This window comes from Notothenia rossii, assembly GCF_949606895.1.
Source record: "Notothenia rossii genome assembly, chromosome: 3".
Classification (NCBI taxonomy): domain Eukaryota; kingdom Metazoa; phylum Chordata; class Actinopteri; order Perciformes; family Nototheniidae; genus Notothenia; species Notothenia rossii.
The window spans coordinates 8,582,180-8,606,536 of record NC_136901.1 but is presented as its reverse complement, the minus strand read 5'-3'; the positions used below and the strand labels follow the sequence as shown (position 1 = coordinate 8,606,536).

Sequence of the window (24,357 nt, the reverse complement as noted above, 5' to 3'; positions counted from 1 at the left end):
TGTGCATGCTTTGCGTAACTGTGCAGAGGGGGAACTGTTGGCTGCATGTTGCCATGGCAGGACGTTTTGTTTATCACTAAACACGGCAGTTAAATCAACAGCTATCTGCGATGTGCCACCCTCTGGCCTTATTAAAATGCAACCTTTGTTTAAATACACTCTGATTGAATACACCGTCTCTCCTTCCTTTTCTTTACGAGGCTTTTCACAGAGCTCTTTCTGTCTGCAGCGTCCTCTGAGCTGCTTGATTGTGAGGAGGATGACCGTTTTATTTAGGCCTGCAAAGCTTTAATTTAATATCTCTGTGATCTGGAGATTGCTAATGGAGCCGAGCAGTGGTTGCTCTTAATTGAGACATTCACAGAATGATTTACAGCAGGCAGTTTAAAACAAATGATAGTGAAGTCTGACAGCAGGATAATGAATGTGTTGCAGGGACTCACAGAGGGGCATGAGAAGCCAGTTGCTCCTCATCATCAGCAAGCCATGACTAAACTGCACCGCTGTATAATCTCTGGCGGAGCTGGAAACATGCTGCATGAGCTGCGGTGACTTTCCACTGCGCCACCGCAGGCCGCGCTGCCTTTTACTGCGACATGCAGAGGTGGCATTTACACAGCAGTAAACTCGCTGCCAAACTCTGACGACGACTCGTGAACTCTCTGCTCCGCCATGTCCAAAAGCTCTTCGGTCAAACATGCTGCATGCAGGAAGGGCCTTTCTAGCAACCCTTCAGGCACTTTGATCAACAAGTGCTTCAAGTGAATACTTTTTAGTAGTTATTTAACAAATCCTAAGGAAGGTTTGTATGCGTTTACTCTGAAGAAATGTAACAAATCCTTGGTTCAACATTTTCCAAAGTAAAAATAACTTATTGTAGATGCCACAACAACAAATATCTGCAGCATTTAAAGGTTTTGTTTTTACAGAAATGTAATGAAAACCTAATGTATAGACCGATTGTATATTTTAAAAGAAAAAAGTTGTCTTCAAAATGGTCTCGTCGTGACCCATCATGAAGTTTTGGTGACGTCTTAGGGGTCTCAAGCCAAATATTTGTAACCAGTGCTCGAGTGTACACTATTCATCATTGTATTAATGTATTTATTAAATTTGCTAAATGAACTGTAATATTTGTTATTTGAAATAGATGAATTGATTATGCCGCCTACTCAAGTTCAACTATGTATTCTTTTTTATAAATTATTATTATTTTTGTTACATTTATAAAAAATATTAATGTTTTAATTGTATCCTTATAATTATTATAATTATTATTTCATTATAATTTGTTTGTGGTTTTTTATTTTTAAAATGAAAATGTATTAATACAGCAATTATTGTAATTCTAGTGTAATATGATAGGATTGAAAATAAATTCCCTCTTAAGGTCTCCTGGTAGAGATGCAGTCCTCCAGATCCTCCTCCTCTGTGGTTAGTCTCAGTTTTTGGTCCACCTTAAATATTTCTGCTCGCGCAAAAGTGTCTCACACACACTCACACACACACACACACACACACACACACACACACACACACACACACACACACACACACACACACACACACACACACACACACACACACACACACACACGCACACGCACACGCACACGCACACGCACACACATACACATACACTCACAAACACACAAACACAAACACACACACGGCTATGGGAGCGCGCTCCAGCAGCCCTGTCAAATCACACTGGCGGTGACGCGCAGGCGGAGGACTTACATAAAAATCCTCTGGGGACTTTTTTTTTTATTTAACGTTCAAAAGTCACGGTATTTGCGGTAAATCGGAGTGGATATACATAAAGCGGCAGAGGATGAAAAGTCGTGATAGTTAGCGGACGTTTTCTGGGAGTTTGGAGCACATAAAGTGCGTAGAGGGAAGTTTTCTACGCGAACCAAGCGAGGACGTAAAGGGGATTTTACGTCTCATTTTTCATACTTTTTATTATTTTTGTCGTTTTTGTTGTTTGCGGGATGTGAATCTACCGAGTTGTACCGGTAACTTGTTCCTAAAAACCCGGGATAAAGCCACTTTTCATTTACCTTACTTTGTTGAACTCACCATGCTGGCGAACACGTCGCTTTACGCTGCAAAGAAACGGAAGAAGCCGGTGCAGAAAATGTAAGTAAACAAGCATACAACTGTAAAAACTGTGTAATACTTCTATAGTTAATCATATAATATCATAGAGTGTGTATTGGGTACATAAAAAGCTTGTGCACAATGCTTTTATTGTACTTTCTATATGCCTTTAATACCCCTGTATTATGGTGACCCATTGTACTGCGTACTGCGTACTGTACTTTCACTGTAATATTTTAGAAATATTACAGTAGGCCTACTATAATTACACAAACTCTATTCATGCTTCTTTTCAGGATTAAGAACATATTTAAATGTACTATTTCCACACCACGCATTCATGACTTTTTGATGATTTTATTGCATTAAAATAATATTTTATGTATTTTTCTTATTCTTTTTTAAGATAAATTGTTTGTTTTTTACTGAGATACAGCTGTGCAACCATATCCAGAGGAGTGTGCATTACAGCCTGAGTTACATGGTAATAAGAGTGCATGCAGTAGGTCATAAGTTGCACTCTGTGTTTGCAATAGTAGCCAAATTGTCCTGGATATAAAGACCATAAAGTGTGTTTTCCCGGCTGTGGTTGTGTAATGCTGGGTGCTGAAGTCCAACAGCACTGCACCATGGAACATAAAGAAAACTGTTGCTGCAGGATTATTAAAAAACCTAATTATAACACCTGATGCAGCAGGGCTTCCCAAGACTCGTGTGCACATTTTATAAAACTTTTGACTTATTTATTTCCCTTCCTTTCTGAGAATGGCATTTTGAGTTGTTTTTTGATTGACTGTTGGCTGGGAGGAAAAACCCCACATCAGTATAAATCATAATACTACCTCCTTTTGAGTCTATTTATCTTAAAGCGGATGCATATTCAAATTGCATCTTTGAGAAACACAATATGAGAATATTGCAGGGTTTTATGTGCAGTAGGAAAATGCCTTTTGGACTACATTGTATTTGTAATGTGTTTAACAATGCTCAAATGGTTCTGTAAGGAGTCTTTGTACCTCTTTGTGGCATCAGAAATTCCTTTAATTGTGATTTCTTAGTTCCTCAGGACCTTTTTAAGGATCTCTAAGGAACTTTATTTTGTCAGGCAGTGTTTTTTACAGGAGCAAATGGGGCAGTGGTTCATTTCTGCACCAAAATGTGATCTGACAAGTGGCTGTATTATGGTACTATAAAGAACGTTTATGCCTGATTACTAACTAGACTGTGATGACCCCAGATGGACAGTCTGCTTAGTGCAAGACTAAACATGCCACAAATAAATACATTTCAAGTAGACTCTTCCTGTTGTTTAGGTGCTTTCAAACTCACATTTTGTCGTGGCTTTGGTTTAATTTAATTGCAAGAAAAACACTTTTGACCTATTAACAGGAAGTAAACCAAACCACAGATTACTATTTGATGAGATGGACACATTAATATGAAGATGAGCGGGTTTGCTTGAAATCCGGGCCAAAGATAGTGCACCGCATATCATAAACAACGTCTGGCAAACTGAAGGAGAAAAGATCTCTGCGAATTAGAACGTGGCATACAGTACATTTCAAACACTAAAGAAAAGTACCTCAAAAGTGTACTTGAGTAAATATACTTAGTTACTTCCACCGCTGGAAATATATATTATACACGCCTCTCGCAAGTCATTTGTTTTATATTCGATCCGCTTGTGCACCCGAAAACCAAACCGCACAGAAAAGAAAGCAAACCAGAACCATCAACTTAGCATTTTGTCCTAAAAATAACCCTTTAAGCACCGTTACCACTCATTTAAGGTTCTTTAAATGTTAGGGATATTCCTGAATGCAACATGCTTGAAAATCCCCTTAAACACCCATCACAGTGCTTTAAATAACATGCTTGGAAAAGTCATGGAATGCAACATGCTTTAATAATTCTTTAATTAGTATGTAGTGTCTCTCCTGGGACATGTCTCCATGCTTTAATGTTCAAAAAGCCCTTTATTTCTCTCATACTGCCTGTGCTGCAGCACCTCCTTTCACCCTCTGTCTGAAACCAGAGCCCAGTCTGCTCTGATTGGTTAGCTGGCCGGCTCTGTTTAGATTGGTCAACCGCTTAGAGATTACCCGCCCCTTAGCCTATCACGTACAATATGTTGGAGATCTAGCCAATTGAAGTGTGAGGCTTACATAGTGATGTCACTATGTTCTGAAAGTAAACAATGGAGTCCAATGGAGGCGTTTCAGGTAGGGGGGGGGGGGGGGGGGGGGAGTGGGGGATTTTAGCATTTGCAGACCTTTTACTTAACACCCATAATAGTGCTTTAATAACATTCGTGGGCATGCCATTGAATGCAACATGCTCGAATAGCTCGTTAACACCCATCGTATTGCTGTAAAGACATTTTTCTTGCTAAAGTGGGTTTTCCCGTTAATGCAAAGAACATTTCAGAGATGTTCTTGAATGCAACACGCTTGAATAGTTCCTATTTAGACCTTTCTGACGAGCACCATGCTGAATTGGGTTGAGCCTTTTCAGATAGGAGCTGCTCTCTGTGAGCTTCCCAGGGTTGTGACTCCTGCCTTTTACGAGCCACACGGCAGCGTTAATGGTTCGCACAGAACCGCAGGCCCGGGGTCAGAACCCTGCCAGAACCGTGGTTTCAGTGTGTGTGTGGTACTACCTGCATTAATCATAATCAGGACGTGGAGCGAGAGGCTCTCACGCAATGTTTCCACGAGGGAGGAGGGAGGGAGGAGGATGGCGTAATCTGAGCCTCGCTGTGTGTTTTTCCTCCTCCTCCTCCTCCTCCTCCTCCTCCTCCTCCTCCTCCTCCTCCTCCTCCTTCGCTGCCACAACATACTTTTTCCTGTCTTTCCTTCCGTGTCTCTGGGTGTTTTTTTTGGGGGGGTTGTTTCTTTCCTCCCTCCCTCAACACAAATGAACATAGTTCAGTGTCACGCAAACGCTTACATAACTCTCCCATGTTCACTCTGCTTTTTTTCTTTTAGGGAAAAGTTGCTCTCGGTTTATCTTTCGTTTCTTTTTCTTTGTTTAGGAAATGGTGAGTAAGTGTGTGAGAGAGGAGGCGTGACAGCAGTGTGTCCCCAGGCGCTTTACCTTTATGTTTACACTGTAGAAGCAGAACATTTACATGTATGGTGATTTCTCTTAGTCTGTGAAAAAGTTATCAAACAACAAGTATGCAGACTCCATTACATCATTTTAATGCAAAGTACTTCTTGAACAATCCAAGTAATGCTATTTCAATCAGGAGAGACGGTTTTGATGTAAGAATACATATTTATTGCAGAGATACACAAATGAATGTAATGGCGATTTTGGGGATTAGGCCCCGTTGTGCAGGAAGTATCATTCGGAGGGGAGAACCGATCCGATGAAACCCCCCGGGGGTCTAGACACTGGTGGTGGTGAATGGATAGTTGGGTCGGTCTGAAGGGGAGGGGCTTAGCTTGACCCTGGATTCAGAGGGACAGGGGACAATTTTTTTTAGCCTGGCTGCAGGGATTTTCTCAAGTTCAATTCCCACCAGAGCTTAAGGGATGGATCTAGCTCAAGAAAAAAAATACACAAATAGATTACAAGCCATACAAAATGTGCAAAGTGTGGATTCACTGTACCAAATCAACCAAGTTGTACATTTCCCTGCAGTGGGAAGTACTTCTGATTCTGATTCGGAAAATAAATCACCAAACGCAATCATTTTAGAAAGAGGCTCATGACAAAAGGGGAAACAATCCGATGCTAAGATATTCATCTAAGTGAATGCAATGAAGGGTTTTGCTGAGAAGTCATGCTGAAGAGCAGCTGTTTCTCTTATGACTGCCATGTGACAGACATCAGTGTCACAGATTCACTTCCCAGATGTTATGACATCAGTAAGCATCAGAAAAACAGTGACGTTGATTTTATGCTTCTATTTCGGGGGTTTCCACTTCCTGTGTTTTGGTAGTCAGTGGTGATTGATGAGGATGTCAAATCAATAACCTTTTATTTCAAGTAAACATAATGGAAAAAGATATAAGAATGAATAAAACATCAACATTTTGTATCATATTTTGTATATGACTTGGCCAAATAGACTATAGCCTTATAGACCGATTGTCTACATACTGTACATGGAGATCTTATGCCTTTCAAGTCCAATCATTGCTCTTAACTATTAACTGTCATCAGTCCAAAGTCCACAGAGTATCATCATTTATGACTTTATGTAATTCTCAAACTGTCAGAATGTTAATTACGATGTTTTATGGGGCAGTAACTCACGCACCTCTGTTTGTTTGTGAAATAGAATGAGAAATTGTTGTTGGCACGTACCAGCAAGTTTGTTTGAAAGAGCAAAGCATTTCAAAGGGATTCACATTAGATATTAAAAGATCAAATGAATGTAAATCAACCGTTTTTTGGCATTGAATTCATCAAGTTTAGAATATTGGCAGTTCTATCTGGATATGAAAAGAAACACAGGTAAAATATAAACATGTTAAAAAAGAATATAACTTTGGGCATTTAAATGACCAAATATAGAATACATACGCAGCTTTTATCCTTAAATATCTACTCTGGTATCGCCTATTCTTGCCTGATTCGGCCTCCCCGCTGTATCATACCTCCAGCAGCAGACGCTAACATCGTATTTCGTTTCTTTTGTTCTGCAAAGGTGTCGTTGCCCGGTTCTAGACAAAGTGCCTTTGTGTAAACGCAGGGGATTGTTTTTTTTCTTCCAAGTCCAACAAAAAAAAAACCTACACACACACACACACACACACACACACACACACACAAACACACACGCGCAGATTTGTGAGATAACGGAGAAGCAACAACACTGGCCGCTCATTGTTCTTGCAGGGAGTTGTGCCGTCAGGAATGCAGCGATAGATATCATCTCCTCGATCCCAGATAGGTCGTGTTCTGCGGTATTATTGGAAGCAGATGTCTTATTTACAGGAGATGAGGGTTTAACGTTTTACACATTTACGTTACAGTTACAGCGCTGCACCGACGTCATGCTTTTTACAGTGTAACGGATTTAAAGTGTGAAATCACACATCTGTCGATAACCAGAGTTAGATTACTGTGAGCTGCACATTTGTTTCTGAACACTGGTTGGGATTTTCTGTCTGAATTTGGCATATTTTACAGTACAGTTCTGGCCTGGTAAATATATTGTTTGATTCTTTTGTGAAATATCCTGTGAAACTTTACATCTGCTGAAAGATTTCTTCTTTTTACCAGCATCAAATCAGAAAAAAACTCATACATAAAACCCTACATTTAAACCCTTTGAACAGTTTTTTATATTCCTGCTTATTATGTTGAATTTAAATTAAACTTGTTGATTTGATTGACCTAATCTTTATTTTTTTTATTCGTACAAATGCAAATTATTTCCTCACTCCTGTTGCCAGTAACTCAGAAGTTGGTCAATGTTTTTTGTAACTTCAGGCGGGACATTGTGTAACAGGGAGGTAGCTGTGAGTAGGTTAAAGGGTCACATTGCAGAGAAAGCATGCAGCTATGCAGGTACACACACACACACACACACACACACACACACACACACACACACACACACACACACACACACACACACACACACACACACACACACACACACACACACACACAGACACAGAGAGCGACGTGATTGGCCTCACCTGACCTAAAGTCCCCGGCGGAGGCAGAACATCTGAAGCTGATTTAAGTGGCAGAGCAGCAGACGTGCAGCTGCACTGTGGGAGACCGACCTGAGGTCACAGGTTCAATTCCCACAACAACCACACGCTCTGTTGAAGTGCTCTTGAGCAAGAAACCAAAAACCCATCTGCTGAGATTCTTTGAAAGCTTAAAGAGTCCCTATATAGAGCCACAGTGACGCGTCCTAAAACCCGGAAGGAAGTTAGCATTTTACCACTTCCGGTTCCTTCGCCAAAAAGCAATGCAATTTCTCCATAGGATTTAGCAAAATAGCTGGAAATAAGGTCTGTGGTTGAAACACATTGAAGAGACGGATCACGTTTTGTTCTACGACATTAAATCCATCAGCAGTGACCCCACTGGTGATTTTTGAAGAGTTGACGATGGTTTTTACCAAGTGGCTGAATAGGACTACAGAAGTTGTGGAGGCCGTTGTACGTCATTACACCGAACACGTAAACACTCCCGCTAAGTTTGTTTGCCCTGTTCTGCTTGAAAGTACCTGCCTCCTGCAAACTGTTAAAACAAACGCTTCAACTTGTACAATTTTGAATCTGTAGTTTTGAATATGGATCTTAAAGTGGCGTGACGTTGAAGCAACGACCCTGCTGTAGTTCGTTTATAGCATAACGTTAGCATTTTGCTTCTGGCGAATAGATTTACTATTCGAAAATTATAAAAGTAGGGTAGACGTGTGGAGATTTTCCGGCTGAACAAAACGTGATCCGTCTCTTAAATGTGTCTCAACCACAGACCTTATTTCCAGCTATTTCCCTAAATCCTATGTAGAAATTGCATTGCTTTTTTGTCGAAGGAACCGGAAGGAGTTTACTTCCGGGTTTTAGGACGCGTCACTGTGGCACTCTATCGCTTTTCCAGGGTTTCTCTTCCCTGTAGTGTGTTCTATAGGTTGTTGTGCATGCAAAAGGCCTGCAAAGGTGAAAAACCCAAAGTTCCGGAACATGGTGACATCACTATGGAACACTTGCGTTTCTATTGTAGTAGAAGTAGATATTTGATTGAAGAAAGCTGCAGAACTTTTACATTTTTTTTGCCTCATGTTGCAAAAAGTGCTTCAGTGTCATCGAGGGGAAAGAGCGCCTTCTGTTTGTTTGTTGATTTGTTGATTGTCATGTGAACAACAGTGTGTGAACTTTAGACTTATTGTGGAGGAAGTCAGACTCATCATGATCCGGAAACGTCAGTATGTTCTCTTCAGGGGGAAAGAAGAAGTATCGCGGACTTGTGATAACAATAACCAAGAAAAGCTTGTTTCTATTCTGATATTTTCTCCGATGACCTTAACTGACTCTCCATTGTTCTCTGTGCTGAGTTGGATTAAATTCAAAGTGAAATCGGATTATCTAGCAAAAAAGTTATTTCTGAGAAGCCATAAATGTTTTCTTTGCTGATTTGGACATAAACGGGAACACATACTGATCATCTGTTATCATGATATAAGAAAGTCCCTCTTTTCTAAAGAGATCTGATACTGTGGTTAAACTGTATGAATGGAAAAATCCCCGAAATTACCCAAAAAGCATCCAAACTTTGGTTAAGAAAGCCACAACTTTCCCAGAAAGACACAAAAGGCGAGAGTTATTATCTGCAATATAAAAAGCTATTAATGGTGAGAATTTGTGTTTTTAATGCTTCCAATTTCTGTTCATACTTGTGTTTAGTGCCTCTACCGTGACAGGAGAGACCATGTACATATAAGACACTACAGGAAGAGAAAAGTAAATAATAATGCCTTTAATTCCAGATTTGAGCTAAAGCATGCTTCCAAAGAGCAGCTTAACATGAGAGGTGTCTCCACGCGTTCACAGCTTCTCCTCTGGAGGAAGAACAGCGTCTGCTTTGAGTTACAGAGCCACTTTACCGCGGTCAGTGGAGTTCAGTTTCAGACACAGAGACGCTTTCTGCTGCACCTGATCTGCTGACCTGCAGACAAACACACGGGGATTATTTAATTTCCGCTCAGTTTCCTTATCCGGACAGCGCTGCGGCATTTAGGACGATTATTATAGCTTTTAAGGAGCATTTATTGTTATTCTGCAACACTGTTTTGCACCAAGAAATGCAATTATAGTTAATTTATGCTACACTAGAAAAACAGTAAAAACACACACACACACACACACACACACACACACACACACACACACACACACACACACACACACACACACACACACACACACACACACACACACACACACACACACAAAGGTGAGGTGATTATAACAGGTGTCATCAGCCTGTTGACATGGTTCCCATGGCTACGCTATGTTCCACCCGGCTAAATCCTGAGAGGCCAAAATAACAACAATACATCTGAAAATAATGCATTTAAACTCACCTTTCACACATGAAACACTTTTATATCTGAGGATAGTTGCCCAGTTTTTTTTAAGACATGAAACTGCGTTTATAACTGTTTAATACATTGAAAACCATGAAGATACCTGGTCTAAATGATCATATATTTCAGATTTGTTGACGAATTTGAGGTATCAGCTTCTCACATTGGATACTTTGCTTGTTAACTTCTGTGGTTCTGTGTTTTAATGTCTTTTCCTTCTTGTTTTCACAGACCCAAACCTCCTCCTCCCGATGGCATCAAGTCAAACCCGTCCAAGCGGCATCGCGACCGCCTTAACGGCGAGCTGGACAAACTCACGAGTCTGCTGCCGTTCACCGAGGATGTGCGAGCACGCCTCGACAAACTGTCCGTGCTGCGGCTCAGCGTCGGATACCTGAAGGTCAAGAGCTTCTTCAACGGTGAGTGCTCCCATCCTGAAACAGGGTCTTTTTTGAAAGCAATATATGGAAAAGACACATTTCGCCTAATTTAGTCGATTATTTATTTAAAAAGAAAGTGAATGTTGTACATTTTCTGGTTGGAACTCAAAGAGGTTATTCACCTCCTCATATTGTTCCTCCGTCTTCAGCAGCAATTTCATCGAGACAACCTGGGAGATCCTATTTACAGCAAAGTCTGTGTGTGTGTGTGTGTGTGTGTGTGTGTGTGTGTGTGTGTGTGTGTGTGTGTGTGTGTGTGTGTGTGTGTGTGTGTGTGTGTGTGTGTGTGTGTGTGTGTGTGTGTGTGTGTGTGTGTGTGTGTGTGTGTGTGTGTGTGTGTGTGTGTGTGTGTGTGTGTGTGTGTGTGTGTGTGTGTGTGTGTGTGTGTGTGTGTGTGTGTGTGTGTGTGTGTGTGTGTGTGTGTGGGGGCAGGGTGTGACCAGCTGAGAGGCTATATCAGTGCAGGGCTGTGACATTTGGCCCTTGTGGCTTACCGTAAATGTGCTGCTGACCTCTTCAGCAGGAGGTGTGAAGAGGAGGGAGAGCACACCTGCTCTGTGCACGTGTTCGCAGTGCGAGGATGTGCAGAAAGTCAATACCAGACAGGATATGCAGTGGGCTTTGGTGTTTGTTTAAAGTACAGCTGCAAGTAACACTTTCTATACTCGTTTGGTCTGTAAAGGTCGGAAAATAGTGGACAATGTTTAGATACATTCAGTTTGATATGATATAGAACCAGAAAAGTATAAGCCAAAAACACACGTTAGTCACCCTAATGTACGGAGCCCCACCCATTTCCTGTGGCGGCCCCTGCAGCACCCCGGGCCCCTTTTCCTCTGACTGTTTGGCCCCTCTTTACTCCGACTGAAGTTCACAGCTTCTCCCCCCCACCCCCCACCTCAAACAAACGCTGCAGGACTTCAGTTTGTTGTTACAGCGGGGAGGCTGTTCGCACGGCACCGGGACACTCACCGCTTTATGCATTCATGACTCCTCTGACACACACACACACACACACACACACACACACACACACACACACACACACACACACACACACACACACACACACACACACACACACACACACACACACACACACACACACACACACACACACACACACACACACACACACACTTAAAGGTCCCCCGATTTTACCCCCTCTTCCCTGCTTCAAAACACACCAGACTTCATTTAAAGTGCATTGTTGTCCGTGTTATTATCTCCCTTTAAGGCTTTCTTATACAGATCAAACGTGTCTTTTTTTAATGTAAAAGTACGTGATTTTTATGTGTCCTGACAGCAATATCGGCCCATTAATTTCCTGGTACCTCTTCATCATTCTCCATTATCTTTAAAAGTTGCATTCGCTTTTTTTCTGCAGAAAAATGCGGTTTGTTTTTCTCATAAAGCCGATTATCTTGCAATGTATTCACTGCAAGTTACTTTAAACCAAGAGATGTGTGTATAGTTATAATAGTGATTTTGGTTCGTTCTAAGTCTCTCTCTTGCTTTGTTGCTCTCTATTTCTTTAATAAAGCACTTAAACTTTCAAATAAAAAGTCAGGAATGGCTCAAAGTCAAAGAGAGCACGATTAAAGATTAAAGAATGAGCGCACAGGGTTGAAATGAAAGTACAAGCTATAAAATAAGGGACATCGTGTACCAGCAAGTCTATAACATTACAGTTACAGGGAGATTTAAAAGGTCATTCTAATACTGAGACAACGCAGCTGCTCAAATCGAGATTCAGACTGTTTTCTTCCACTGCAGGTAACCAGAGTTTAAAGGGGCCCTACTCTGCTCATTGCCAGGTTCATATTTGTATGTTGCCGTCATTAAGGCTTTTAAACCCCGTAATGGCTCCTTTAACAATCTCGGATCCCATTTTAGAAACTAGTGATTGATCAGTTATAGAAATACCTCTCCTCTGCATCCATCAAATACGTGATTGTTGACCCAAAGTTCAAATCTTTATCTGTAAAATGTGAATGTTTAGTAGATGATTTTCCACTTTGACTGACTTTAGAAAAAAAGACCTATACAGGGCTCAACGCTAACTTTTAAAAGTGGTTGCCAGGCTGGCAACCAGGCATCAGCTTTTGGTTGCCAAAACTGAAAATACGGTTGCCATTTTTAGACACCATATATTTTAAATAATTAAGATACTATACAGTTATACATCAACTTAATAATGAACATGTGACACAAAATAATGTTCAAATGCTTTACAATAAGTAATTAACACAATTATTTGAAACTAAAGTGGTAGTAAACTTGTCCACCCTCAATTGCTGGTATACAAAACACCAGTAGTACAGCTGCTCATTCTTCACAGATCCCCCAAAAAGGAATTGAGCAAGTCACTAGTTTCTTGGTCATCCGTTGTCTTCCTTTCAAATGTGGGTTTTCTTGACCTTTGTGCTGACCCCCACCATAGATCCACAGGCCCTTCGGCATTGAAGTCTTGGATTGTGGTTCTATCATTGGCCAGACTAATACACTTCTAATGTTAAATAAATGAAAACCATTCACATTTAAGAATTAGATAGTAATTATTAATGCTGTAAATTACCTTTAATATGTCTAACTATATTTAAAATGTGTTACCTTTTTATAGAAGTGATTATATTTGTATGCCAATATTTTCCTATGGTAAAGTTTCGTTTTGCACTTTTATTTTGGTAGTAATAAAATCGGGACTCTTATTTTGAAGGAATTTTTACCGGAAGTGAATGGACAACATTCCTCTTTGCTTTTCGTTCGGATTCACCTTGCGCTTTATCAGTTGAATCACTTTGAACATTCGTTTGAGATGTTGTTGCATCACTTTTTGGCTCCGTAATCACACCAATGCATGTGCAACTTAAGTATCAGGTTCCGACTTGTCACAGCAATAATTAAATATCACTCGAGTCTTAATACAACAAATAATTAAAGGCCAAGAAGTGGTTGACATTTTTTCTGAATGGTTGCCAATGGCAACCTGGCAACCGTTACTGTCGAGCCCTTCCTATATGTTACGTAAAACCATGTAGGGAGAAAAGCGACAAGACAGGAAGTGGCTCTGATAAACTCAGCGCTTTTTCCTAAGTATACATTTTCCATTCAGAAGTGCTGCATGCTGACATCATGTTGATGTTTATTCATAGCTTTAAGGTCTAAAAAAGTCTATATACTGGCAAATGTAGAAGTTGATACCTAGCTATAGGTTATAAAAAAGTGTTTGCACTGGATAGTAGCTGAGATAGAAAGCCCTGCATCATCTCCACTCTTTATTTCCCGATGCACAGACATGAGCGTGTCCTTTGTTCGCTGTGTGGCCTCGGTCCAGACGCTGAGGCCTGCAGGAGTTCCTCAATTAGATTATTCTTCACGAGGAATTCAGACAAACCACAAGACCTCCTAGGATGAGGGAGCCACCAACAAAGACGTGTGTCCTCCACTGTCATCCAAACACAGACCAGGCTTCTATCTACCCTTATAAACAATTGTGTATGGAATACAATGAATATCTCCAATCAAGTTGAGTTGAAGAAGACAGAAGGATGTCAAATGGATGGATGATTCATGCGAAAGTCATATATACTGTAGTTGTAAATACAGACATATTCTGATGTTAAGATATGTTCTCAGTAGATTGTGTGATATACAGAACATAAACACGCTGACACTGGAGTGTATTTATGGGACCTTCCCTGAGTGTCTGCTTCGTGGTGAATCCCTCTTTGTGATCGTGGCGTTTCCAAAGGGAGTCTGTCAGACAGTGAATTTCCCAGCATGCCTCTGCAAGAACAAAGACGACCCCGGGAGTGCAAAGGCTCATGGGAAGGCCAGGAAGTGGCAGAGAATGGAGCGCTCTGTGTCCCGGTCGCTCCGAGCCGCGGGACAGAGCCCGGTGGGAAACACCCGGGGGTTCGATCCCATGGCCGCCATGACAACGCCTCCATTGTTTTCTGCTCCAAACCTCCCGCATCTTCAAACTCTGATCTGTTTTTATCCTCCTTTTCTTCTTTTGACTCCATTTGACTGAAAACGTTATTGTTAACTCGCCTAAATGACTCCATACTTTTCATATATGCATCCATACAGCAGTTTGAATACACGTTTGCTCTAAGTAAACTAAAGCAGAAGGTGCTGCAGGACCAGAGCAGAGAAGAAGGTGTATACAAAGTAATTAATCAGGCAGGAGTTTGACTCGCTGCCGATATGTAATTTAAAATGAAGACAATGATTCTCTCTGTGCCGTTTCATTTGCGTGGGCGGCGGACATGTTTGCTCTGCTGACATTGGATAAAGAAGCTTTAGCTCACCTGAGAGGCAGCAAGGGATGACACAAGAAATGAGAAAATGCAACTTTTGACACGTAGAACGTTTTCTTGCATTATTTGCCCCGAAAACCGTGGTTTCTTATGAGGACCCTCTGTGTTTTTGAGCAGTGCAGTCTCCATGTCGCGGCTGATGAGGCCCGGCAGAGGAGATTTCTGTCCGTGGAGAGAGCCGTAATTTGTGGTCTTATAATAGCTTGGCTGAACTTCCCTCCTCTGCAGGGCCTCAGGAAACACACACACACACACACTTACATGCATGTATACACACTTTTCTCTTTGTTACACATTCAGTCTTTTCTCCCCCTCTCCTCGTCCTGCATGCGTTTTCCAGATGTGGTTCCAGTCTCTCTCAGTATTCCCAGCCGATTGAAGCTGCGAGAGGTCGTTGAACTTCCTGTTTCTGACCCCCAGTCTGACCTTTGACCTGTCTCATGGTCAACGTCAAAGGGGTCATCTTGCTACGAGGAGCATTTACAGGGGCCGTATTCTTTCCCTGGCTGGCAGCTGTTGACAGACACTAAGCGGTGTTGCAGAGGCTTGAAACACAGCGACATTGATCAAGACAAAAAGAAAAACATATCAGCGGTTTGTTCTCCAGAGCATGAGTTTGTCTTGCTGCAGATTCTGTGTTTGGCAGGAGTCCCGCGCTAACCGCCGCCAGGAAGCAGATGCTGCTCTAACGGCGTTCAGACAGAGCGACGTGCATGTATCCCGAGGCAAAACTGAAACTAGAGTGGCTGCAGCAGATGCATCCAGAGAGGAGCAACGTTTTCACCGCGTTCATGCTTTAATGCAACTCCTGCATTATGAGCTCCTTACAGTCAGATACCAGATCCCCTTGCTAATAAACACCAGCAGATTTGGAAATAAACTTCATTTTTGGACAACCGCCATGTTGCTTTAGTATCATGGGTTTGGCCCCACACTAATCTTTTTAAACAAACTCTTGCGCTGTTTATTTTATTTACCTCTCTCTTCATTGTTGACTGAAAACAGCCAGCCATATCTACCCATTTAAGCATTTTGAAATGAGTGCTGGGATGTGTCCAGTGATAACATCAGACCTGCAGACCCTCGCAGTCACAACAGCAGACACACACTCATGTAGAGACATGTCCCAGCATCTGGGAAACGTGCGTGTGTGTGTGTGTGTGTGTGTGTGTGTGTGTGTGTGTGTGTGTGTGTGTGTGTGTGTGTGTGTGTGTGTGTGTGTGTGTGTGTGTGTGTGTGTGTGTGTGTGTGTGTGTGTGTGTGTGTGTGTGTGTGTGTGTGTGTGTGTGTGTGTGTGTGTGTGTGTGTGTGTGTGTGTGTGTGTGTGTGTGTGTGTGTGTGTGTGTGTGTGTGTGTGTGTGTGTGTGTGTGTGTGTGTGTGTGTGTGTGTGTGTGTGTGTGTGTGTGTGTGTGTGTGGAAACATGCTGGTTCTCCTCTTCCCCGCTTTTCTTTGTCTCTGGGATTCACTTTTAATCCGCTGTCCTTAACCAAAGTCTTCTTCTTCTTTTGTTTATTCAAATCACTCATCTAAATCTACTTCTTCTCCCTTTTATAACGTTTGAATTACCCTAATTACGTACTGCAGGCCAATCCTGACTATAGCTGCATGGAATTCTGGGTAACGTAGTCCTGAAGAGTGAAACCGAATCCTCACATTTTTCCAGAACAACAAGCTGAACACTCAAATACAAAAAACGAGTCATTTTAGTTAACATGCCAGGCATCACTAATCAATCACAGATGCAGTGTCCTCCTGTCCTATCACTCATCCATCTGTGAGTGGTAGGCGCGCTTGTTTTCGTGCCAGGATGTTGTAACGCTCACGCAGACAACAATCATAAAACAAACAATAACACCGCTCTTTCATGCGTAACTAAACACAGCTTTTTAACCAGAATAAGCTACACCTGAATTGATGTGTGAGGTTTACTCCGCCTCATCTGGATTTGTATCTCCATTATGCAAATGTCTGATTTGAATCGCAGACATCAAACAACAGCAGACGGAAAAGACGCGTTGTACCGGAGAGGAAAGTGACTTTAATTCATATGTGACGGTTAAAGCGCAGCAGCTGTCGGACAATAATCACTGAATGAAAACAAGTACTCCAAGCTTCATTGTTTTTTTATTTAACCCAATTTGTGTACAGAGGTCATATGTTGTGCAGTTTTCTTAGAAAGTAACAAACCGTATTGCACATCTCACCCAAACCTTCCACAAACCCTCTCTGTAAGACAAACCATATCGCACCTCTCACCCAAACCTTCCACAAACCCTCTCTGTAAGACAAACCATATCGCACCTCTCACCCAAACCTTCCACAAACCCTCTCTGTAAGGCCACAACACTTTTTATTTTAATGTCATTTTTGACACTTGGTGCTTCAAAGAAGACAAGAGATTAAAGCATCAAGATTGATATGCTTAGAATGTCAGAATTACAAAGAAAAACTAGAAGAAAAGCTGATGAACGAGAGCTCCTCCGTTGATCAGGGGAAACCTGTAAAACACGTTGACTAATCCCTCCTCTGCGTCTTACAGGAATGAATGTTTGTCACAGGAAGTGAGAGCGAGAGGAAGCACCCGGGGGCGAAGTCGAGAAGGTGTCTGCTAACCTCTGATCCGGCCTCAAACCAGGGAGATAATTCACTAAAAACACAGTCATGTTGTTTTTAGAAAGCACAGGACATGATGTGCTCTTCACCTGGGGTTTTACATGCACTCTCTGTTCCTCTTGGGCACAAATATTTATCTCATTTGGATGAAAATACAAGGCTAAAGGCAAGAAAAAGATGACAGAGGTAGATTTAAAAAGGAAATGTAACATATACAGCAGTTATTTGTAACTCGATATGCTGATGGTCATGTAATCTGATCAAAAGCTCCTGCATAAAGTCCCCTATTTCTTCTTCTTCTTCTTCTGTTTTGAAAGTGTGTTTACAGTGCAGATATGTCCAGGGTCAGGATACAGTTGCAGAGCGTCATGATCTCGTTTTTCCTACGAGGAACAAGCTGCTTCCTGACTCCTCTTCCTCTTCATCGACCCACATCTTAGCTTCTCCTTTCACAAGTTCACTGTTGCTGGACGTGACTTGTATGTAGCTGCAGCCGAGCGATGTGATTGGATGGAAACGCTGTGGAAAAATGGCAATAATTCACATTATTAATCATGATCAGTTTCTCGTTGTTTTAGTCGTTGCTCTGGAGAAATGTACACATGTTGTTGATGTCAGACTCTCTGTGAGGAATTACAATGACTTTAATAAAAGCCACTAATCCCCGTCTTCGACACAACATCAGTTAAATATTATTTTATTTCAGTACGCGGCTTAAATCTGTTTTATTCGGCCATAAATCATCTTTATAGCCTTCACATCAAAAGCAGAATAATGCCGTCTAAAACTTTGAATGAAACTTTATTTAAAGCTTGTTTCACACAATGCTACACATTTTCAGTCGATTTGAAAGCATGTGAAGAACACGTGTGCAGCTCATCGATGATTGATGTGCAGATACTTTGTGGCTCTCCTTCCTTTAATTACCGTCCTACAGATCTTGTTTTTATCTTTATTTTGACATTGGTCTTTTATTAGCTAAAGAAAAAACCGTGACAGACCTTTTTAGGACATCTTAGATCGATAAGTAAGACTAGATTAGTGGGCATGAAGACAAAGCATCATTTCACTTGTTGTTAAAGGTAAATATGTTAGAATATATATAAGGACCACAAAAGAGACATTCATGAAATATCAGCTCCAACATTTGTATTGACTTATTGTTAGTGAAAGTATTGGTTGCATCCGCTGCAGCTCTATTTGTGACATTGTAGCAAGAAAATAGTCCCTGTGCATCCTCTCCTGTGGAGGGATTCAATCCCATATAACATCACGTATTGGAGTAATCAAAGTGTGATATTGGGGGTGGGAGTGTGCTGCTGCTGTTGAGGTTTTCAGGAGTCCCCCTGCCCTCGCTGCACGTCTGGGGCTGAAGCGGTGCGCTCGCTTTAATGACAGGGAAGTGAGTCGGTTAGACCTTTATGGTGGAAAATTACTGGCAGGCTGAGGGCCACGCCTCTCTCCTCATGAATGAGAGTTTACATAGACGCTGAGAGCGGGTCATTAAGGACAGGAGACGCTGCCAGAGTGCAAAGAGACGGTTAAATGCAGCCGGAGCTGTAACTGCTGTCTGCAGACAGAAGGGGTTACAATGACCAAAAACGAGCCATTTCACAATCTTCTTTGGTGCTGCAGGAGCTTCAGTTGGCTTTTCTTTTGAAACACTGTATTTGCAATCATAGACACACACTTGATGAAACGTTTCTCACTTTCAAGACGGTTGTGAGTCCCTTTCAGTCTTCTGTAGAGCAGCAGGAACTTGTCGCAGCTCAAGACTATGTGTCTATAACTGAGCCACACTGCGGACCCTTTCAGCGCTTGCATCTCCCAAGTTTTAGTCACACATTTTCCAGATTTCCACCAAGCTACCTCCCAGTGAGACTTAAATAAACCAATGACAGTGCAGCAGAAACATTTCGCCATTTATCTTGATGAGAAACTGAGAAAACATTCAGTCACGGATGTCAGAGTGAAGCGGGACGAGTGAAAACAGATTCAGTTCAAAGTAAAACCTTGTGCAGACTGTTGTGAAATGTTGTGAAGACGCCGTTCCTTCATTATTTCATTAGGATAAAAGAGACGCCATGTTTCTTCTCACCTCTCCGCTCTGGGGGACAGATCTTTTTCTATCTGGCACGCTTTTCAAAGGTGCGCTGACGCAGAAACATGACAAAACAAAAAACACTCTAAACCATCTTCCCCTTGTTGCTCGTATCCCTATCAATTACACAGCTTTGACTTCAGAGGTTCTTCCCAGAAACCACCGACGCAGCAGGGACAGCTGGGAGTTTTCTTTCTTTAGGGAGGGTAAAACTCTAATCAATTTATCATTTTACATTAAAACTGATTCACTTGCAGCTTTGTGTTTCTCCGATAGACTCGAGCCAAAGTGTCTGGAGGTTTAGTTAGTCAGAAGATTAAACCTCTCCCAAAAAACACACACACACACACACACACACACACACACACACACACACACACACACACACACACACACACACACTGCAGGTATGAATGTTGCAGCTGTGTGTGTGAGTGTGTGTGATAGTTTACAGTAGTAATCCCGGCTGTAGCTGCTGGCGCGTTGCTGCAGGATTCACCGTGACACTTAAAGTCAACAGGAATGTCTCCTGAGGATTATCACGGTTGAACTAACGGGGAAATATAAATCTGATAATTAACGCTCACAAAAGGATCTTACAGTCTCTGATTGATTAGTGTCTTAATGAACCCAGAAGTAAAAGAACACGTTGGGAGGATTAACCACAAGTGTGTCCAAGGTTTTCTGTGGTGTACAATCACATCATCATCATTTTCAAAATCACGTTAGGTAAAAAGGTATATCACAATTCCATTCTGGTAATAGATTGATCATCTTTGTAACTTTAAAAGAAACATGTAGTAACATTCAGCGATTATAACTTCTGAAATGTGAATATTTGCTGATTTTCTTCATCTTCTATGACAGACCTTAAAATATATCTCTTATGGCATTTTCCAACACTTTTAGTGACTTATCTATAATGAAAATAATGATTACAGTTGCTGCAGCCTTTACAGTTGTACTTTCTGCAAGAAAATAGACCCTGCATCTTCCTCCTCCTCCTCCTCCTCCTCCTCATGTTTACATACCTCCTCCTGCAGATGAAAGCGAGCCTCCTCCTGCAGCTGGCTCAGACATGTCGGCTCAGCGGCCTTCCTCGCCGCCGGCCCGAACTCCCAAAACAATGGCTGTGGTTGTGTAATCCCTCCACACTCCGCTCGTTTAACCCTTTCACGTCCTCCAGGAAGCAAAGCACATGGGAAGAAATAAACCGGGTGAAACACATGGCGTTCATTCGGGACTGTAGGGGTATTTCTAAGGTGTGACGCTGCAAAAAAGAGTCATTAGACACTCATTCCTTAAGGATCCCCCCAAAAGGTGTCATTCAGAGCTGGATTTAGTCCTAAAATCATCTTTAAAACTTGGAAATACGTGCAAATATCATTAGATAATTGAACATTGTAACACAGAGGGCTGCAAAAACACATACAATATGTAATTTCATTGCTTAAAAAAAGACTTTCACTCAGTAAATCGTTTTTTGCGGTGCAGCTCTCTTTTATTCTTGTAGGGAAACATTTGTTCTGTTTCTCCTGTTCCACAGAGAGGTTAGAGGTCAGGACTTGCTCGAGGACACTTCGGCAGACTTAAATAAGACGAAAAACAACTTTAACTAGAAGATAACCTTGTTTAGGTGGAGGCCGAGGGCTGCAGGGCTAGCTGTTAGCTCCTCACGTGTTCCCTGTCGGGCTTCATGCAGCAGCTGAAGGAGCTCTGAAGCGAAAATATTTTTAGCCATGAGCACTAGCTGTATATTTAGGAGCCAAATAAAACCTCCCAGCCGCAACGCAGGGAGGGATGGAGGGAAGGAGGGAAGGCGAGAGATTCCCCACGGATCCAGTGTCTCATATTAGATGTTTTGGCACATGTGCTGAGAGGTAACACCCACGACTCTAATCCAAACAGCTGTTTCACGGTTGTATCCAGGCGTCTTTATGCATCTACAACATGAATAATACTGTTCTAATCAAATAAAATCAGGGTCGCCAAAAATATAGATGAATTATCTTAAATAGCCAGATTTGGAGCCATATTTAAATGATAGGACAGTTAAAAAGAAATCTGCTCAATTCAAATCCTGCAAGATTACTTAAAAACCGAACACCGATAACAAATATTATTAAATGGCTAAACATGTATAAACTAAAATACAATAAAAATCACATGACCTCTATGAAAAACATAATTTATTCCAGCAGGATGCCACCGTACAGTCTCAGAGACTTTCCGCTGTGGTCGGCGTGACGCTGGTTTTTCGGGGTGAAACCTCTCCGCTCTCCGAGGACTTTACCTCTCTGATGGAAAATCCAGCTCGACTGACAGTCCTACATCCAGTCACGCTCGGCTGCTGATTCCCGGAGCTCCTCTCTGTCGCTGATCGCCTCCGGCCCCACTTCGCTCTGTTTAGCTTCTGTCGCCACGGTTTACATTGGAAGAGGTTGACTCCTAAACACTATAAATCTATTTAGGAAAAGAAAATGCGTGCCCGATGTCTGTTGCTCAATTATGATTAAAGAACACATCTAAGTGGAGGGACTTTACTTTGATACAGTTTGGCTTCAACAGATGAGTTCTCTTCACATATTTGTAAGAAATGAATATGAAGGTTCAGAGAGTTCACATTTCTGCAGTTTCCTCTTTTTCTTGCAGATTGTGGTTCAGAGCCACAACGAGATGGAAAATAACCTTTTCTGCCAGTTGTCTGTGACATGTTAGGAGGACGTTCCTAAGAAGACAAATGATTTTGGAAATAAAACTCCACTTCTTGGTTAAATATGCACGCAGTTTAACTCTTGCTGTGTCGCCAAATTTTGACGTGCAGACATGTGATTTAAAACTGTAGCAAAGGTCCAAAAGTTTACAATATTTCCTTTTCATAAATACATGTCAATAGTAGGCGATAACTACGATGACTGGCCTACTGCACGCTGTGATTTTCAAAATAAAATGTCCTATCAAAACAAACTCCACACTTTGCATGAGGCGTTCAAGAGCCTACAGGAGGCAAATATTTATCTGTAAATTGCCTTTTTATTTGAAGGACTTTTCCTCCAGCTGTGTCTCTTTGTTCTCCCCCCTCATGTCTGATGAACCTTCTCCTTATCCATAATTAATTGTTACTGCAACACTTTGTGATTTAATGAATGTAGAATTATATTCAGCGGAGGCTCTAATAGCATTCGTGGTATTAGTAGTATTTAAAGTATCACTCTGACTTTGAGGAACATGCTGGAACAAACCCACCCATCCTGTTTGACAGCATTCAACTCTTGAGAGCAGCACGCAGACGTTTTCAGATTTATTCACTTAAAGCTTCTTTTTTGAAGGGATATTTTTACCCTAAACATCGGCGGAGAAGCACCAATTCATAGTTTGTGCCGTTACAAAAGGCTTGAATTTAGATAATAAGCATTTTGGCTTCAACAAAAGTGGTTATCTTAAACTAAATACGTTCAGGAGTCACTCCCTCCATGTTTCATACGTCAAAAACAAACTTTAAAGTCAGAGTTCGCAGCTGTTAAAGCCACAGTGACTCACTTTATTCAGTCCTGGGAATAAGATGCGATTAAATTCTTATTAAAAACATTCTCCTGTTTCAGTTTCCCGGCTGTTTTTCTGCAGCTGTGATCCAAGCTGGATGATATCTGCTCTTTAATAAAAGGCAAATATTGGCTCTGTGTATCAGATGTCCGTGTTATTCGCAGGTGTGCAGCAGAGAGAACACACTGATCTGTAATCAGTCGTGTGTTTCTTTCAACATCCAGCTGAAGTCTTTCACACTTTTTCACTGTCTCTCTGCTTCGGGGTACTCATCGGGGTGGCTCCGTATTCAGGTTAAAGCTGTTTTTTAATGCATTGGCTGTCTTTTTTGTCTTAAAAGAAGCAATACTTCTCTAAAATTCGTCAAAAAAAGAGGAAGAAATGACTTTTTCTTGATTCCTGACTCGATTAATGAGGATTTCTGACTTTTAGACTTGTTATCTTCATCATTATGTTAAAAGAACAACCAATAATTGTCTTAAAGATATCATTTGCGGTTTTTTCCAGCATGTTTTAGTCACATTTTCTCTACGTGGCTTTACGTCATTTAGATTGAAATCTACTTTCACTGACATCATGCATCAATGGAAATAATGAAGCATCCCTAGCATCTATAGAGTGTGTTGGTGTGTGTGTGTGTGTGTGTGTGTGTGTGTGTGTGTGTGTGTGTGTGTGCTGCACCACAGTAGCAGCCAAGTGTTACCACTTCCTCCTCGTGTGCCCGCGGCACGTGGCATCACCTAAGAAAAGAAATTAGGGTTTTTTGTGGGAGTTTGAAAGACGCACGATGCATTTTAACTCGTAGTTAACCAGAGTTTAACATTTACATTTTTGTAGTGCATTTTTATTAAAAATGTTCACCATATTAACACATCATCTTGAAGGACGGAGAGTAAATAATATAAAGTAGGAAAAAACAGACAACTCTTTGGTTGGTGTTACCTCAGGTCACTGCATTGCTCTAAGAAGGGGGAGTAAAAGGGGCTAGAAGGGGGAGAGAGGGGAGAGAGTAAAGACAGAAACAAGTGAAAAGATGAGAGAGAGAAAATGTTTGGCGGAGGAAACTTATCACTCAGACATGATCAGACACAGAAAACACATTAGAGCAAGCCAACTCCTCTGATCCAGCTGATATTGTTTCCACACACACACACACACACACACA

At 41.5% G+C, this 24,357-nt stretch overlaps 1 protein-coding gene and 1 long non-coding RNA gene across 2 annotated transcripts in view; one reads left to right on the top strand and one right to left on the bottom strand.

The window, feature by feature from the left end:
* Window positions 1–1,722: 1,722 nt before the first annotated feature.
* LOC307031614 (uncharacterized protein) overlaps window positions 1,723–24,357 on the top strand; it is a 40,204-nt gene continuing 17,569 nt past the window's right edge. Inside the window, exons 1-2 of the mRNA XM_079668848.1 lie at window positions 1,723–2,142; window positions 10,400–10,587. Of these exons, the coding sequence (XP_079524974.1) occupies window positions 2,084–2,142; window positions 10,400–10,587 (247 nt within the window). The 5' untranslated portion in view covers window positions 1,723–2,083. The remainder of the gene's footprint in view (window positions 2,143–10,399; window positions 10,588–24,357) is intronic.
* The window catches only part of LOC307031623, an 8,805-nt gene continuing 1,488 nt past the window's right edge, over window positions 17,041–24,357 (bottom strand). The window contains exons 1-2 of the long non-coding RNA XR_013806015.1: window positions 20,681–24,357; window positions 17,041–18,067 (exon numbers count right to left, since the gene is read on the bottom strand). The exon at window positions 20,681–24,357 is cut by the window's right edge and continues 1,488 nt beyond it. This is a non-coding gene — a long non-coding RNA (uncharacterized lncRNA). The remainder of the gene's footprint in view (window positions 18,068–20,680) is intronic.